The 18,137-nt window shown below is 37.1% G+C and overlaps 3 protein-coding genes across 6 annotated transcripts; 2 read left to right on the top strand and 1 right to left on the bottom strand.

The window, feature by feature from the left end:
* Positions 1–165: 165 nt before the first annotated feature.
* On the bottom strand, positions 166–4,876 carry ppa1b (inorganic pyrophosphatase 1b). Its single transcript, XM_008429490.2, has 11 exons — positions 4,723–4,876; positions 3,822–3,886; positions 3,420–3,473; positions 2,113–2,232; positions 1,928–2,014; positions 1,691–1,817; positions 1,467–1,594; positions 936–1,021; positions 749–824; positions 620–659; positions 166–513 (listed from the first exon to the last, which is right to left on the bottom strand). Exons 1-11 carry the CDS (start codon positions 4,781–4,783, stop codon positions 482–484), a joined length of 876 nt encoding a protein of 291 aa, XP_008427712.1. The 5' UTR covers positions 4,784–4,876; the 3' UTR covers positions 166–481.
* Positions 4,877–6,722: 1,846 nt separating this feature from the next.
* On the top strand, positions 6,723–11,828 carry eif4ebp2 (eukaryotic translation initiation factor 4E binding protein 2). Its single transcript, XM_008429489.2, has 3 exons — positions 6,723–7,041; positions 8,460–8,639; positions 9,918–11,828. The coding sequence occupies exons 1-3, from the start codon at positions 6,909–6,911 to the stop codon at positions 9,947–9,949; spliced, it is 345 nt and encodes a 114-aa protein (XP_008427711.1). The 5' UTR covers positions 6,723–6,908; the 3' UTR covers positions 9,950–11,828.
* Positions 11,829–12,739: 911 nt separating this feature from the next.
* Positions 12,740–17,678, top strand: rps24 (ribosomal protein S24). 4 transcript variants are annotated; one of them, XM_008429486.2, is made up of 7 exons: positions 12,740–12,853; positions 13,660–13,725; positions 13,811–14,020; positions 16,113–16,226; positions 16,450–16,452; positions 17,085–17,107; positions 17,606–17,678. In XM_008429486.2, the coding sequence occupies exons 1-6, from the start codon at positions 12,851–12,853 to the stop codon at positions 17,088–17,090; spliced, it is 402 nt and encodes a 133-aa protein (XP_008427708.1). In that variant the 5' UTR covers positions 12,740–12,850; the 3' UTR covers positions 17,091–17,107; positions 17,606–17,678. The 4 variants fall into 4 exon arrangements, with proteins under 4 accessions (XP_008427708.1, XP_008427709.1, XP_008427710.1 ...); XM_008429487.2 differs by lacking the exon at positions 16,450–16,452; XM_008429488.2 differs by lacking the exons at positions 16,450–16,452; positions 17,085–17,107.
* The last annotated feature ends 459 nt before the right edge of the window (positions 17,679–18,137 follow it).

Raw genomic sequence — 18,137 nt, 5'->3', positions numbered from 1 at the left:
ACTCGGTATTTTTGAACTATCAAACTAAAAGCGCTATTTACTAATTAAAATATGTTTGGAATACAGATGCATCTCAAATTAGCATATTAATGAAAATATTATTTATCTCACTACGTAACCAGAGAAACTATTAATTCCACAAGACTGATAATTTCGACACACTCAGTAATTTAAGCAGAGAAGCTTTATTAAAGCAGGTCAGCATCATACAGCATTACACATTTTTATGAGGCACATTGCCAGTACATTATCCGACAGCACATCTCCACAGAGATCTTTGCTTAAATTAGGAAAAAAGTTGTTGGTCACGACATGATGAAACCTTTGAGTCAGTGTCTAATCACTAGCACGCCATCTGCAGGAAGACAGAGGTCCTACACCCAACTTCCCAGCATTCCCACTGGAGTCAAATTTAAATTCACCTTTTAGTAAAACTGTCACAGATGATCATTTTTGTTCGTGAAACTATTCAGCTCCAGGATCACTTCCTCTCATAGTAGAACCATTTATCAACTGCAAATGAAAAAAAAAGAGAAAAAAAACACAGGAAACATATCAATAATATTCAACAGGAATTTAAACCTTTCCATTAGAGGCAGGGATATTTATAAATCTCTACCTGATGATGGGATAGGCTCCCCTTTTCCACAGGGACACGTCTGAAATCGGAGTGAAATGATAAATTACGAGCCCCTGTGTCGAAACATCTGCTGTGCTGCGATTTTATAAGAGGAGAGAGAAATCTTACCTCACCAACAGCGGCTTTGGCCTCGTCTGCCGAGCAGCAGAACGGACTGTCACCAGATGAGATGCATGTGTTTTTGCTGTTCGTGAGACAGTGTTAGAACACAGAGTTGACATTTCAATGAATGTGAATCTACCACATTCAGCTGTTTAAACTGAAATCAATACAGTAACTAAACTGCAGTGTTTACCAGTTTAGTTCACCAGCTTTAGTCTGCTGGCCAATGAGGGCTTTCCAGAAGTTGTGAGTGCTCTTGATCACTTCAATGGCAAAATCCTGAAACAGAAAAGAGAAATCGTCATTGTGGGAAGCTAAACATCCAGTCAATCCTCAAGCTACCTTCATATTACAATATTACAGTGGTTAGAAGTTAAATGTGAAACCTTCACTACTAAACGATTGATTGGTACGATAGATGGACCAATAGATGCTACTTATAGGCAGTGAGTTATGTGATACAGTCTGTAAATACAAATACGCTTCTGTGTTCTTAATTTCTTTTCCCATCCTTATCTAAAACAGAAAAATGTTTTTAAGATTCAAACTTTTTCAGGCTATGTAGGAACTCCTGAATGTTGCTAAAAACCTCCCCCCCGCCCCCAGCAGAACATGAAGATACCCAGAAGGAAAATGATAAAACCTGATTAACAACTTCTATTTAGTCAGAACACCTTGTTAACAGCTGAAACAAAGATAAATGAGGCGTGTTGGCATGAGCAACCTTGTTCTTGAACTCCTCGTTGAAAGCAAAGCGGTTCTCTGGTTTCCCATCTGGCACTTTGTACCTCCTGAACCAGTCCACTGTGGCCTCCAGATAACCAGGTTTCAGGCGCTGGACGTCGCTGATGTCTGAATGTCAACAGGGACGGTGCAGCAATCACGATTTAGCTGATTCAGGAGAGCAGTTGCAGTTTAAAAAAAAAAAAAAAAGAGGAGAAAACTTACTGCTGAAGTCCTTGGCTTCGGGGTCCTCTACGTTGATTGCAATCACTTTCCAATCAGTTTCTCCCTCATCAATCATGGCCAAGATACCGAGCACCTTCACCTTGATGACCTCTCCTCGGGTGCACACCTTCATGAGGAAGTTTTCAGGTTGTCAATCATTTATACAATGTCCCAGGAATATGTACAAACAATAATAATCATAAAAAAAAAAAAAAAACATTAAAGTGAAACATGTACCCTGCTTCCAATTTCACAGACATCGATGGGATCGTTGTCGCCGCAGCAGTCAGTGTCTCCATCCTTATGGGCAGGATCCTCCCATGTCTGAAACACCGTAGAGGAACTTATTACCACTTAATATTTACTGTTACACGGTGATAATATCTAATGCACACAACAAAATATGGGCAGAGCACACCGACCTGAGGGATTGCTCCGTAGTTCCATATGTAGCCTTTGTGAGGAAAAACATTAGCCACGAAGCGCAACTTCCCCTTCTTCACGTCCTGCTTTATTGGATTCAGGATGTCTTTTGTAGCAATCTGGAAAACAGAAAATCAGACAGTTTAAAATTAGAGTTGTAATTGTCTTGTTGAAAAATATGTCATTAATGTTGCTAAAAATAAAAGTAGCTCGGCATGATGTTGCAGCAGTTAGTAATAATTACAGCCAGAATTTCAGGCTCAGCTTCAGCCATCAGATGAATCTGATGACTCTGGAGCCACTGCTGCCACTAACTTTATTTTGTTTACTTTATCACATTAAATAGTCAGAATCCAGCTCTTATTCCTGTCCTCTACAATAAACTGATTCACCACTGTCATCACGCTATCAGTGTGTGCGATTTGAAAAGCATAGGACTGCTTAGATTCAATATTTGGATGTATATTATATTGTGAAGTGTCACGCATTCACATTGTGTGGATTGATCAATTCATTTGACCATTTGATGAATTCCTGCTGCCTTTAAAGGCCACAGAGGATGCACGTTCTCTTACTGCCTGAGATGCTGAGGTTCAAGAATAATATTGCAGTGATTTTTTTCCTCAGTCGCAGTGAGGTTGCCTTACTGCACTCTCAATTCTTATCACATTGCAACAGACGTCAGAGCGCTGAGCCTTGTTCTACTGAAAGTTTATTTTTGTAAAATGAGACGCGTCTTTTCTGCTGTCTCCACATGACTCTTTAATAAAATGGATTGTTGCCAGGTAGATGTCTCATCATCATTAGTAGATAACAAAATCAGACTTTATGTAATTGGGCATGAATCAGGCAGCGATTTAGGAGGTGGACCAGGTTGTCTAGTTAGGAGCTTAGAGATAACGTTCCTTGCGACTTGGTGCTGTATAAATAAATTGCTTTCAAACATCAGAAAATCTTTGCACGAGAACGAAGCAGAAGAAAATCGATAAGATATCAGTAGCTCATATCTGTGCAGCACGCAAATAAGTGCATTTACTTTCCGCAAATTTGTGTTAAGAGTGGCACAAGAACTTTAACATCTTCATGAAAACCTGATAAGGTGTTGATAAGAGCTCACTAAATTCTTACAGAAGGTGTTTCTTGTGCACTTTAACCCCGCGATGATAACTTTATTTTTTTTTATAACAATAAACGTTTTCTTTATGTAAACTTTGGTGTTTTGGTCTGTGTTTCTGTGATGCAGAAGAATCTACACCTGTTATAGTTTGATAAACTAATGCATTAAAAAAAAAAGACAGTCTCTTACCTCCATCTTTGCATTTGTCCATCTGGGTACTTCAACAACCATGTGGAAGATGTTCTAAGAGAGGAAAGAAAACATTCACTTTCATCAATTACACCTTATGCATTAAAAATATAAGCTGAATTAACTGTTTTGTAATATTACAATTGTTCAACTGCAGCCATGAGATATGTTGACATTGCCTAGAGAAAGCAAAGAGTAAAGGGTGCAGCTTTCTAAACAGACTATGACCTTGACATTGTGCAGGGTATTATCCAAAGCAGTTGTGTGCTGGGACAGATGAGCCACAGAAATGCATTTACTGCAGAAATATTGCTATAACGGAACCGCTGTCTGGCCTTAAATTGTGCATAAAAGTGTAAATACACACATTTATTTGTCCAAAGGCTGAAAATGCTTCCTTACCTGGCTTTCGTCAGCATATATTGGTATGTCATGGAATGGGGAGATGTACTTTCCTTCTGCATTTTCTGTGAAGTAGTCAAGATTGAACACTAATTAACACAGCAGGTAAGTAAACAAACGAATCTGAAACATTTTATGTCAGCAGGCAAGGTGTTGCACACAATAAGGAAATTACACATAATGTCCCAAACTTTTACTTTCACTTCAGCACCTCAGGTTATTGTGTGGGTTACATAAAAAGAACTAACTGCTTACTGTCAATGTGTTACACTTTGCTAATATTAGGCTCCATTTTATCACTGCAATAACTGGAGTCAACATTTATTACATTTATGGCTTTTTTTTTAAACATATCTTATACCAGAAATGATTTAAGTTTGGGCACAAAATTGGCATTTAACCATTCGTCTACCAGAAAATACAAAAAGCTGCTTGTCTCAATGCAGCATTTATCAATGCCCTTATTATATACAGAGAACGTTGCCCCGCCCCTTTAGGTTTCTATGTGACGTGTTAAAACGCCTTGGGAGGTTTTCCAGAAACAAACAGAAGTTCAATTTGCGGTATTTTTTATTTTTGTATTTACTTTTTTGCATTACAATGTCTGAGAAATATGTATAAACACTGAATTGTAATAACTTTCTAAATAAAATAAAAAAAACAACAACAAAAACAAATAGATCTGAAAAGTGAAAGCTGAATGACTCAAAAGTCGCCCTGCAGGAAATAAAAAAAAATAGAATCCCTATATTTCCGTAGTTTCCCCTAAACTAAATCCTACAAGAATAAATCAATTACTGACACGTGGGAGATTGCGGCTGGCCTGTGGTGTCAACATAGAGTCCTCAAAGTGGCAAACAAAAAGTTAAAACTCTGCTATTTTTACTCATTGTTTACTTACTGAAGAACAAGCGGTAGCTGAGGGAGTTCGCGTTTCCCCTCTCTTCGACAGTGAAGCTCATGTTGAGGTGCGGGTTTCTGGAGCTGACTGCTTAAGGATGGAGGATGGCAGCGGAAGAACACGGTAGCCCCCGGTTGGTAGCAACGGAGGCCATTGCGCATGCGTCCGCAGTTTTCGTTTATGGTGCCTTCAGGAGCTGTAGGAAATGTTTGATGACGACGATTATGAAAGTTTTGCTTCGAATATGTTGACGTAATTTTGACAACATAAACGCAACGCAGCAAAAAATTATAATGATATTTATACAAATGATAATATTAGTAAGAAGAAGTATAAATAAATAGGCACATTTGTTTGAAGATCATTTTGGAGAACCTTATATGTATTTAATCTCATCCCATCTGTACAGTCACATCCCATTATGTATAGCAAATAAGTTTATTCTTCTCACAAATATTTTAGAATTTACAGCAAATATGGGTTTGTAATATACAAGAAACACTACTTCACAGACCCAACCTATGCACAAACATGTTACAATTCTATTTATAAACGCATCTATTAAAGTCAAAATGGCTCAGTTCCTATGACATTTTAATTAAATTGAATTATGAATTACATAATTTACTTTTAGTAAATTATGTAATTCAGCATTATATATTATGGAGTAAAATTTTACAAAAGAAAAACTAATAAATATTGTTTCTTTTTTATATAACTACCATTTTATAGGCCTTGTGGCCTTATTAAAATATTTTCAGATATTTTTTCTCTACCCAACTTGTATGTTTGATTATGATGTTTCTTTATTTTTCTACTTTTAGAAAAATATTTCTAAAAATAGAAGCAGGGCCTTGTAAGATTTAATTTTGCACGTGTCATGTTAGTGTAATGAACACCTTCAGATTTCATAGAAAGCTGACTCATATTTGTGCTCATAGGCCAGTAATACAACTGGGAATATGTGTCATCTATAGCAGAAAAAGTTTCTGCTATATATGACACATATTCCCAGGAAACATTTTCAATATGTTTCCTGGGAAACACATTCCCAGGAAAGCTGGGAATATGCCTGGTAGGACGAACCCTAGATCTAGTGAAAATTAATATCAGTCACTAGATCCAGGGTTCTTAAACTGTGATACATGTACAACTTGTGGTTTCCAGTATCTGCCAAGCTAGAAACTTCAATAAATTCAACTGCACAGATTACAAAATTAGATGTATTACTCTGATTTTTGGTGCCTTTGCCTTCAAGTTGTATTACTTAGGTCAAACATTTTGGATATTCTTTCCTTCTTGGAGAAATTCTATTATCAGTCTGTCTTTAATATACTAATATTAAGCTACAATTGATCAATATGTATAAGCAGCAAAACTTGGATTCAAATAAGAGTAAGTAAGTTAAATTGTAAGCCTCAGCAGATAGAAAAAAACATTAAAATAAAAAAGGCTTGTGACCACACAAGAAGTTTTACTTTAAGATAAACTATAGATTTGTTTGTGTCTCGTGCAATTTAAGAGAAACGTGTTTGTTCTTAATTCAGTGAAGCTACTTGCAGAGGGAGTACTTGCATACAAATAGGAGGATTGATACTTCAATATGATATTACTCAAGTAAAAGTAAAAAGGTATCGTAGCAAGAGCAGTCTTTTCTCCAAAAAGATGGTTGAGTAAATGCAACTAAGCAAATGTACTTAGTCACTGCCCATCTCTTTTTGTAAGCCATAAATTGCATTAAAATATAATTTAAAAAACCCTTTTGTAATTTACAACTCTGAAAAAAAAAATGCTTTTTTTAACTTTTTGAACTGAAGTACTGAAACAAAGAAAAGCTTCTATTTAATGTTTTCTTTGGTACGATACATCAGTGTGATCTGTTTGTTGTTGACAAATGTCATGAACACAAATGTTTCTTTAATCATACCCAGACAATCGTTTCAGATTTTCATAAACAGATGGTGACGTAGCGCTCACAACGTCATATCCCCCCTCAGCTCGTCGTGCTTCCTGCCTTGCTGAGGGAGGGGACGGTGCTGACGGCTGGCAGGACGACCGGAGAGCCGAGAAAGCTTTCGGGAAGCTGTAAAAAAGTGGGGAACGGCCCGGGTTTCCACCGTCCGTCGGGAGATAAGCACCACAGTTTTCTGTAGCTGCTGGATTTGTCACCGAGCAGGCGCCGAAAAATGTCGACCAGTCGTCAGCTTAGCGAGAGCAGGGCCATCCCGACCAGGACGGTGTTGATCAACGACACAACGCAGCTACCTCATGACTACTGTACCACCCCTGGAGGCACTTTATTTTCCACCACTCCTGGAGGTGAGAAGACCTGCTTTGCTCTGTAGTTTAATCAAATATGTGTCTGTTTTCGTCTTACTTAACAGGTCATATTTTCTATCTGCGTGGCCTAGCCTGCGTTGTCATCCTGATCAAAACAAAAACAAAGATTTAGACCCACCCCTCTGGCCTCTAGCTGCTTCCTGATTGGCTTTTTAACATCGCAGAGATTCTCATGGTTGTGTTACCAGACGCTGGACTTGCACAGGTCTAAACTAGTTGTGTTGGCAATATAGACTGAACGTTTCATCACGATATTTTTGTGGTACTATTGTGATAACGATAAATGTGACGATAAAAACGATAATTATTGCTTCTTTTTGATGTGACTCTATCACTGTGACTGGGTGTCATATAGCCTCACAAACACATATACTGCTCTTGGAAAAACATTCAACGCGCTACTTTAGGACACCAGTCACTTAAAGATGTGTGATTTGCATCACTAAGCTACACACATTGATCATATTTTCTAATTGTTGATATTTATTGATGATTTCATTGATCAAAGTGAAGAAAATAGTAAAACTAACAATTCCGAAAAATCTGTTAAATTACTGGAATATAGGCGGATCACATTGATGGAGCAGAGCCAGTTGGATGACTTATTACAAGGCTGATTGCAAAATTTGGGCTATGAACTAAGTGAAGATATTGCCACATACCGTATTGCTGCATAACTGGTTTTTGGTATGACTTCACCTACTTCTGAGGGTTACAAAGAGGGGGCGGGGGGTGAGATCTTTATATATGTAAATTTTAAAAATACGCACTACATACATAAAGCTAAGTAGAGTTATTGTGTACTATTATCTCTACAGCCTACATCAAACTAAACAATGTAATGTTTTTTCCACCCCTTTTTACTTTTTTTAAAACTAAACACAGCTATAGTGAAATGGTTGTACTTCACAATGTCTGGAGTGTGTGTCTATTAATATTTAAAAATAACTTGTTTCTTGTTCATGCTTATACAATTAAACACTTACACCAAGCACAATGTATTGGAACACTTCTTACCACATGATGCAGAGGTTACCGCCATCAAAATGAGGAAACTATTAAAATATTTACATTGGTATATTTGTAATTTCAGCTCTTCCCTCTTCATTTTCAAGGGTGCATCTGAAAAATCTTCTCTTGTGAAAGAGAATGGTGTAGAAAGGCCACCATTTCTTGCCACCTCATTTAGGAAGTGGTTAGTGGAGGGCAAGTTGTGACTTGCATGCTCACAACTATTATGCAGGTAGCACATGTTATTTTATACAAGGAAGCAAATTACTTTATGCGTTGTTGTTTCAAAGTACCACACGAATAATCTCCAAGCATATTGCAGACTAGTTAAAATGTAAATATACTTTGTAAGATCAGTAAAATAATCTCCTTTTGTCTCGTTGAAGGAACCCGGATCATTTACGACCGCAAGTTTCTGCTGGACAGGCGCAATTCTCCCATCGCTCAGACTCCTCCTGCACATCTGCCTGTCATCCCTGGAGTGACCAGCCAACATGTCCTGAGTGAGAACCAGAAGAACGAAGCCAACAACCACATCAACAACCGTGATGGCAAACCCGCTACAGGTCAGAGTTACAGAAAAAGACTGTGCTTGTTTTCAGTGCGTGCTATTTATTCATGAAAGTGATGGGATCTAGGTAGAAAAGGAGAGCCAGAGCAGTGTTTACGTGGACTGACCAAGGTCAGAAACCTGCAGCTTTTTAAGTGACGTTCACACCTTTGGACACATGACTGTAGGAAAATGAACTGGCAAGAATCGAAAATACTTAAAAAAAACAATTGGTAACACCCAGTATGAGGTGGAGATTATTAAGAAGGATCCAAAATACAGTTACAACCATTCAGGCCAAATCTCATGTAACAGATTATGTCAATATAGAAACCAGCTGAGCAGCATAGCTGCTTTTGTCATGCAAGAACGGTGAGGCATTGTTCTGTCAAAGCTATGGGCGAACCTTTAAATTGTATATGTAATTGTCACAAAGATATTTAAAATGGGTGACTTTATAAAACCAAACATACTTCTTGGATAATTTATGAAGAGATTTATAAGTTATAACTATACAATCTATTAAAGTTAGTTGTTAAGAGCTTTTGTTTCCTTAAAAGTTGCATTTTGTTCCTGCCAAACATGTCTTCTGTTATGGTGGCCAGACAGATAAAATTTCAACTGATCTGTCCAAAGAACATTGTTCCAGATGTCTCGGCTTCTATCTTTGTTCTCTCTGGAAAAAGTTTGCTCGTGCCATGTATTTTTTTTTATTTATTGAGAGTTAAAACATCCTACTTCTATATTAACAGGAGCGAGAGGCTTCTGTAGATTCTGTAAATATATTTTAGAGTTAGTCTCCCAAAACCTCATGGGAGGACATGTTATTGCCAGAAAGAACAAATTGGACCTTTTGGACCACAAAAGTTACCAGTTCTCATACCTGTCAGTTTGACCCAGAACACCAGGGCCTCTGCTAGGAAGCAGAAGATGAAGAGGGATTTTATTTCTGAGTGTCACAGAGTGTCAAAGGATCCATGTACATCAACAAAAGGCTGAGGTTGATGAACGACGCGTTCCAGAAATGCTTCATGTGACGTCCAGCAGGGGTCACACGTTGGCTGTTTAGCTGTGGAAAAACCAAAACAATAGTCTTTAAAACCAAGTCTTGTACCAGCTAAAGTATTTGCTGATGTCAAGAAGTAGAAATATTTCAGTTGGAAATCTCTAAATGATCACTGCTTGCTGTTTTTTTTTTGTTTATGCAAGTTTATTAAATGTGTTCCTGTAGTTCTTTTTGTTTTTTTTTTGTTTTTTTTTAAATAAATTGCTCTGGTTTTCCATTGTCTTTAAGGTGACGACGCCCAGTTTGAAATGGACATCTAACCGCCTGGAGCCACACCAGCATAAGGAAATGACCTGGCACTGTGTGTGCCAGTGGCTTGGCTTATAGAAACCAATGTTGTGAGCCCTCATGGCAGCCATCTTTGTTAGCTCTTTGTCTCACTGCTGGATGTAATGTTTGTAAACCCCAGGGCGATTCGGTATACCTTACATGCACATACAGAGCGGCCAAGTCCGAAAACGTGGGTTATCTGAGTAACAATGGATCGCAGTACAAATTTCAAACATTTTCATTAAAAGGGACCTGAATATTTTGCACCCCAAAAATTAGTCAGTTTTAGTGTTCATTTTACAGCTTTCTGAGTCCAAACTGGAAATATAAACTTTATTCCAAATTAATTTGAGCAAGAAGTAGTACTTTTTTTTTTTTTTTACTTTGGAATTAAAAAGCTTTGATATTCTTCCGTCTTTGTTTTTAAAGACCTCTGGTTTTCTGTTTGTTTGTTGTAGTTTTTTTTAACTACTTCAATAACTCCAGGATCCATAACCACTTGGACCACTTTGATTCCAGTAATGGTACCTGAAGAAATGCTGTATTATTCTTGTTTTTCTATTAGGAAAGGACATAACACCATTCCAAGCATTTGGTCCCAAATTTCCCAACATTTTGCTGCAATATTTCATTTGTAAGGCCCCAGGAAATAAATGCTTAAAAATAAATTTAGGGCAAAATTAAACGGATATAAATCATTGGATAATTGAATATCAAATGAAGCACAGACGTAAGCAGCTTAAAATATTTCTTGAAATTAATTTCAGCAAAGTACAATAATATCAAGTAACTTAAGTCGGCAAAGATAAACCCCACCTTTTTCCTCATATTTGTTGTAACAGCTAATAAGCCTAAGGAGGAGGCGGTGTATGGACGAACATGACCGGTGTTTTTAAATATCCAGACGTCGGAGTGGTTAATATCCCTGTATACATTTTTGCATGGGATACAACAGAATCCATTTTAAAACTTGAATAAATTTAAATGTTTTTTAAACATTTATTATTATATTTGAATACAATTTTAGTATCAAGGCTTTTTGCCGGGGCGTTCGCTCTGTCCAAGCCTTTTAGATTTCATGTCAAGGAAACGGATAACCGTGTGTGCATTGGGCTTGATAGATGCTCTTCACAAACTGATCTGACATTAATGTTCTTATTTCCGTGCATCTTGCCTGCCCATGCCTTATTTAACATGGAATGCAGTGACTAGTTTCCTTGCCATCTATTTGTATTTTCTGACAGATGTTTATTTTTTCACAGTAGCGTTAAAACAGGTTATATTTTGCTTGGTCAGTGAGCAAAAGGTATTTTATTTTCTTGATGATTTTCTTACTCGGATTGGTGTAAGATTTGGAAGCGTGATCGCGCATGTGAGGCTGACGTTTTACGTGACAACATGGTAAAAGTGCCACTCACTCATTTTAATCCAATGTTTAGTTGATTTGTTTTACTCCAAAGTTTTCTCTGCTACTTGGCAAACAAGTAATCATGCTTTTCATTCAGTTTTCTTTCTCCGTTTGACAGGAGCCACTGACTGATGTTTGTTAAATATTATTTTACATTTCATTTAGCTTTGTAATTACATTTGGCAAAGTCTGGTGAAAATTTCATCCACGGGTTGCTTAAAATTACGTTTGCATCGCACCTTATGGCCAACAAGTCTTTATATTAAGGTATCGTAATCCAGGTGGCAGATTTATTTCCAATCCATTTGATTTGATGAGAGAGTTAAACAATATGCTTCGAAAGAGATTGGACATAAACTTACTGTAACCTTCTGTTTGGATTTAAAATAACTTTTATTTCAAATGAAACTCCAATGCCAGTGGACACTGTTGCTGCAAGATCAATAAAATTCTGTAACAGATTTTGTATCCTTGTCTCTTTTTTTTATTTTATTCAACTTAATTGCAAAGGTGGCAGATTGTGCAACACTGACCATGATGATCTATCATGAATACAGTTTATTACCATCAGGTTGAAAAATGTAGAGCTTAATAGGGGTAAGCTGATAAATGCTGTTGTGCACCTATCAATTCTGAAACTGAAGACTACCCAGAGTTATGCTATCTGCTGCTAATCTTACAATGTAATTTCTTCAGTTTGGCTCTGTTTGTGTAACTGTAATGGACAGTTCTATGATACAGAACAAATTTTAGCTGTCATCTGACAGGCCATCCGCACATTTCAGAGCGGATTTCCTTAGTTACTACATTCCTTTGACTTTGGTATGACCACCCTCCTGTCTCATTTCTTCCCTCTGATTTTGACATTCATTTATTATTCATTATATTGTGAATTGAATTTTTGATTTGCACCTTAGTTAAATATATTTGCTGGCTTTAATAACTGACATAGGAAGGTTTATTAAATGAAACTAAAGGTTTATACTCAATGTTTTAATCAAGCTGAAGTGGATTCAAACAATGAGAATAATCTATTTTACCCAAGATAATCTAATAAACTTCTTTTAAATCTAAATGATCACTGCTTGCTGTTTTTTGTTTATTAGTTGATTGCTTTATTAAAAGTGTTCCTTAAAGTCTTTAAAAAAACGTTTAAAATGAAACAATGATTTAAGTTCAGATCTTTGTTTTAACCTTACTTGAAATTTTAGAATACTGGGTATTATAAAAATATACAATTTATCTTCCCATTTAACTTGTTTGCCCACTAAGTAAGGTCATGGAGGAATCACGGACAAATTCAACGTAGTACGAAAATGCTTAACGAATATTTAGGCTAGGTATGTACAGTACATATCTTTATAATGCGTGTTTTACATCAGGCACTACCACTACACGCCCTTGTCATTTTGTGCAGGCAATAATCCGGGCTGCCGCTGGTCCTTCTTCCTCTTTTACGTCCCTGAGCGAGGCCGGCGTCAAAATGGTGAGTGTCGGGGAAAAAATACAACTAAAATCCGTTCAATATCGAGGCCATCCGTACACCAACACACTCGTACCACATATTAACTGATACGCTGTTTTTCCTTTTTTTGATCCTGGCAATATTAATCAACAATAAGAAATTTTTACTAACTTATACAGTACATTTCACAATTTAGCCTGATACCTGTCCGACAGATACACACGACCGTCTTCCCTGCTTTAAATGAGTTTCAATAATTTACTTTTCTTTGTTGGCATTCATGATTAGAAATAGTCAACTAACGTTTTCGTGATTTATGCCGTTTTTAACTGGTAAAACACATATGTTAGCCTAATGTCGCTAACATTAGCATGCACTCCCTAAATATGCTAATAACGCGGCCCATGTGAGTAGACAGTAAAATTCACACAGCTGCCACAATTGGGTACTAGAAACACAGAAATTAAGCAAATTTAGGTGAAAACGTCTTCAGATCTTCACCTTTTAATCCTAGCTTAGAAACGGAGATGATCAGATATAAATGTCTCTTTATGACGTTTCAACCAATTCCTGGAGGAGTTGCATGGTTAGCAATATATCCCATAGATATGAACAGTTTCAGTTGGCTTGTTTGAAATTGCAGTGTGTTTACCTGACAGGTGAGGTAGGTTTTCACATGCATATAACATAGTACCACTACAGGTACTTGATTTATTAAGAACACTTTCCTCAGAAACTTGCATCAAAATACGTGAGCTGTCCCTCATCAGTAAACCTTTCAGCTAACACCTGCAGCTTGTGTAGTTAATCTTTTTCCTCATTTACAGAACGACACAGTAACAGTCAGGACCCGCAAGTTTATGACGAACAGACTGCTTCAGAGGAAGCAGATGGTAAGTTTTCACATGTCCAGCCACCATCTTTGTAGTTCGTCTGCCAAACAAAAGATGTTTACAAAGTGCTTTAACGTCTTTATAGGTTGTTGATGTCCTCCATCCTGGCAAGGCCACGGTCCCAAAGACTGAAATCAGGGAGAAGCTTGCCAAGATGTACAAGACCACCCCCGATGTTGTATTTGTCTTTGGCTTCAGGACTCAGTTCGGCGGTGGCAAGACAACAGGCTTTGCTATGGTCTACGACTCTTTAGACTATGCCAAGAAGAATGAACCCAAACACAGACTTGCCAGGGTGAGTGTGGAACTTTTTTTTTTTTTCTGTACAATTGAGGAAACTGAAAAATAAAACTACTTTTAATATATAGGTTATTGATGCCCCCCTGTTTATTATTCAGCAGAATAATAACGTAATTCTGTGCATGCATGCAGTTTCATAGAAAGTTGTTTGTAGGTAGCAATAAAATGACTTTCTGGTGTGTCTCCTTTATGCTGTATATCCTTGAAGGAGTAGTTTTTTTTTGTTTTTTTTAAACACACCCTTAGCATGTCACAGTCTACAACAAATATATTGTCACTTGTACGCCAAAATATCTTGATTTAGAAACTAATTTTGAAGTTGGCTTTAAGTGTATAATTTCTGATACATTCATTCTTATGGTTTTACTTTAGTAACTAATCAGGCTATATGGAGTATTCTTTGCTGTGAGCACATTTTGCAGACCTTCAACTTGGATTTTAGAGTTTTGGTGATGCGCTGCTGCTTCACAGTCCTATGTGCCTCTCCTAGGATTGTATCCTGCAGTCAGTACTGCACTGAAGCGGTTTGAATCCCTGAAAGCCATTCTGGTTCTTATACTTCTGATCCATCTTGGGGATGTGGTCACAAATTTAACTCCGGTTTGATCTGTAATCTGTAAGACCATTGTGGAATCAGTGAGATGTGATTTAAAGCAAAAAGCAGCTCAGTCTGAGCAGAGAGGGGCCCGTTGATGGCCAAACCTTCAACACACAATCATGTACTTATCAGTATGGATATATATATTTTTTTACAAGATTCTGAAATGATTATGCTTTATATTTTAGTCACCGTAAAGCTAATGACATCTGCGTTCTTTGTCTAGCGTCAGTTTTTATGAATCCACAGCCACCAGCCAGATTTTTTTCTGTCCTGCTGTTTTGATGATTTTGACATTTTAAAAATTCATGATCAGAGTTTTCTAATATTGAAACAAGATTTGTTGGTCTATAAAGAAAAAAAGTTAAAACAATGTCCTTCTATTGTTAATATTGGTCACAACATATTCAGTTTCTTTCACTTTTAAAGTCACCAAGCTGTATATTCTTTAGTGTTTAGTTTGTGCTGAATGTTCCTTTTTATGGAAATATCACAGCTGCTTCTCATGTTCACCTTTGCCTATTTCATACATTTTCAGGTTTTTGATCGTTTCGTTTTCAATCGTATATTAAATCTTTGTCACTAGGGAGACGTTTCATTCATTGGCTTACATTGATAAGCAGTGATTTAAAGTAATTATATATGACCCCCAAATCACACTAGTTACTCATTTATTTTGATCATAATTTTACATTTTATCTGTCGACTGGTCCAAACAGGGAACAGATGCACAATAAATGGGAATCAAATGTGATAAAAACTTTTCATATACAACAAAATTTTGACTTTGAGATTTGAGATTTTTAACAGTTTTCTCCATAATTTATATAGTACAGTGTAAAAAATTATTAGGCAAGTGAATACTTTGGCTTTGTCATCATTTTTAGGCATCAACTCCAAGTTGATTAAACTAGAATGTTAAATGGACTTAAGCAGAGCAGGTGATGGGTAATGAGGGAGGGTGTGGCCTAAAGAGATCGACCACGAATATCAAGGTTATTAAGCATCTTCTTTGTTTTGCCAAAATGGGTGAAAAAAAAGAAAGAGATTAAACGACTTTGAAATGTCCAAAAGTCAGATGGATATACTGCAACCTACCTGGAGTACATAGAAGTACAAGTAACATGTTTTTTGTATCATTCTCACTTAAACAGATCAAAACAATAAAGGGAGAGGCAACATTTTATTTTTCATTTAGTTGCGTAATAATTCCGCACAATAATTGTCCAAAAATATTCTCCTAAGAAAGCCAACACCTCACTTTTACTCTCTTAAGGTTTGTTAACATTTTACATTAATTGAGAGATCGGTAGTTGGTGATTAATAAAAAGGTAAATCTGTGGGTGCAATTTGTCCAAGGACCTGCCGTGTTAAAGTAGATTTTTATTGACCTCTCATGATTGGCTTGGCTGCGCTTTGACAGCTGCCTGTCTGCATGCTGATAATAAAGAGCTGCAGTAGTAGTAATGTTTTGTTTCTTTCCCCATAGCATGGTCTGTATGAGAAAAAGAAGACCTCAAGGAAACAGCGCAAGGAACGCAAGAACAGAATGAAGAAAGTACGAGGCATCAAGAAGGCCAGTGTTGGAGCTGCTGGCAAAAAGGTACAGTGACAGTGAAGCACTTTTATAAAATCAAAATGATTATGCCGGTGAAAGTTTGCCAGAAGAGCATTTTTAAAAACACAACTTGTAATCTTCTACGACATTTCCTTGTACACCCTATTCTTTTTCCAACGTCATTATTCTTGTTTTTCTCCTGCTTTTCCCCCATTTTCATTTGTTCCTCATCTTTCCAACTTTGTCACATTGTCTTCGGAAACTGTAGAAGGTAAATGTAGTCCATAAGAGGATTAACTGCATCTTGTTGGTCATCCTGGACGGCAGCTAACTCCTGCCTATGTACCCTGGCCTAACAGAGAAGCCATAACACTTTTCCTATTTGGATGTATTTTCTGCATCCAATGTTTAATGATCTAAGCCTTAGATTATTACTGAGCTGCTGCCCCCTTGTCCTAGTACTAATCAGTAAAAATAATGCGGTAGATGTTTATTTTTTTTGGAAAAGTGATGATGGTAAAAGGAGATTCTCACTAGCTGATTTGTTTTTACAGATGCACTAACCAGTTGCAGCCCCTGGTGTAGTTTTCGTAGTGTACAGTCCTACCCCTCACCCCCGTAGCACCAGTCTGTGATCCAAGTGTTTTAACTCTTAAACTCTGGATTTACAAAGCTTGCTTGGCTTTAGAGTATTGTCCATTGTAGTGTGCTGTTCCAGCTGATTGCTTAAGTAGCAGTAAGAAACATATTCTAACATATTGTGTACATTGGCGTAGTTCTTGGATGTGATGCAGGTCCATTCAGAAACATTTCTGCTCCATGTTTGAACTTTTTAACATGTCAATTTTATTTTTGTTCCACATTTTTGTTCTTCACTTTGCTTCCCGTGGATTTCTTTTGCAGAAATGAAGTTTTCAGTTTTGCAGGTATCAAAGCAGAAAAGCATGGTGTGCCATTGTGTTGCACATCCTGAACTGGTAGCCATGAGCTGTGCCTTGCATGTCACTACTTTTCCCAGTAGCTTTCCTTCAGTGATTCTTCCTCTTCTGTGTTTTAGACTTTTTCGGATGTGATGGGATCAGCTACTGGGCTTTCCCCTGTTTTCACTTAAAATTCAACACAAGTGCTTTTATTAGACTGTGACGTTAACAGAACCTAAGATTAAGGGCCGCATGTTGGTAGAAAGTTTTGTGGCGTGTGTTTGTGGGGCTGGGGCATTTGAATCTAAAGATTGCTTGTGTGTGAAACATTTACTCTGAAATTTAAGGTCTAAAACCTGTGAAGAATGGTATTGTTTAATAATATACTTTATTTGTTTTAGCTGTTTGTTACTGTAACCTCAAAATAGTGAAAGTAGAAACCATGCTCTCATTCTTAGCAGTTCAATTTGCTGTGACGCTAATGCTGCTGCTTTCTCCCTGCAGTGAGCCCAGACGACCAGCGGGTGTCTTCGTGCTCAAGATGGTCTTGTATATTGTCATCAAATAAAGTTTTGGGGAAAAAAAGACACCCTGTGACTCTTCATTTATGTTGCCTCATCACAGTTATGTGAAATTCAGTGCACATTATGTTTTTTTATTTTTAAATGTAAAATAACAACAACAAAAAAAGTTAAACCTGTTTCATGTTCAAAACTAGTTGTTCAGTGGTGCCACTATATTAGATTTCTTGAAATTCAGGAATAGCATTGTTGTAAAAACTTGTGTATATCACTTTAAGAAACTAAATTTATAACATTTTTTCTGACTTTCAAACTATTCCCGAACATTACAATTTCCCACTTTGGATGTTTGTGAAATATCCATGCTGCCAAGCTTCGTAACTGAGAGGAATGTGGGCTCAGGGTGCAAAAGGTCACAAAGTGCTGGAAAGACGGCTGGGAAAAGAAAGTAGTAAAGAAGTTTTTATTATGACTGATTCCACAACTTGAAACCAGGATATTGCCGTTACATGATT

This window comes from Poecilia reticulata, linkage group LG15, assembly GCF_000633615.1.
Source record: "Poecilia reticulata strain Guanapo linkage group LG15, Guppy_female_1.0+MT, whole genome shotgun sequence".
NCBI classification, from domain to species: domain Eukaryota; kingdom Metazoa; phylum Chordata; class Actinopteri; order Cyprinodontiformes; family Poeciliidae; genus Poecilia; species Poecilia reticulata.
This window is presented reverse-complemented; position numbering and strand designations above follow the sequence as displayed.

Excerpts from the sequence above, each read along its gene's own strand:
- ppa1b (XM_008429490.2), bottom strand. The coding sequence starts at position 4,783 with ATGAGCTTCACTGTCGAAGAGAGGGGAAACGCGAACTCCCTCAGCTAC. Across the intron at positions 2,015-2,112 it reads ACTACGGAGCAATCCCTCAG|ACATGGGAGGATCCTGCCCA; the intron begins GTCGGTGTGCTC and ends ACGGTGTTTCAG. Across the intron at positions 660-748 it reads CCAAAGCCGCTGTTGGTGAG|ACGTGTCCCTGTGGAAAAGG; the intron begins GTAAGATTTCTC and ends CTCCGATTTCAG.
- eif4ebp2 (XM_008429489.2), top strand. The coding sequence starts at position 6,909 with ATGTCGACCAGTCGTCAGCTTAGCGAGAGCAGGGCCATCCCGACCAGG. Across the intron at positions 7,042-8,459 it reads ATTTTCCACCACTCCTGGAG|GAACCCGGATCATTTACGAC; the intron begins GTGAGAAGACCT and ends GTCTCGTTGAAG. Across the intron at positions 8,640-9,917 it reads TGATGGCAAACCCGCTACAG|GTGACGACGCCCAGTTTGAA; the intron begins GTCAGAGTTACA and ends ATTGTCTTTAAG.
- rps24 (XM_017308780.1), top strand. Across the intron at positions 13,726-13,810 it reads TGCTTCAGAGGAAGCAGATG|GTTGTTGATGTCCTCCATCC; the intron begins GTAAGTTTTCAC and ends ACGTCTTTATAG. Across the intron at positions 14,021-16,112 it reads CCAAACACAGACTTGCCAGG|CATGGTCTGTATGAGAAAAA; the intron begins GTGAGTGTGGAA and ends CTTTCCCCATAG.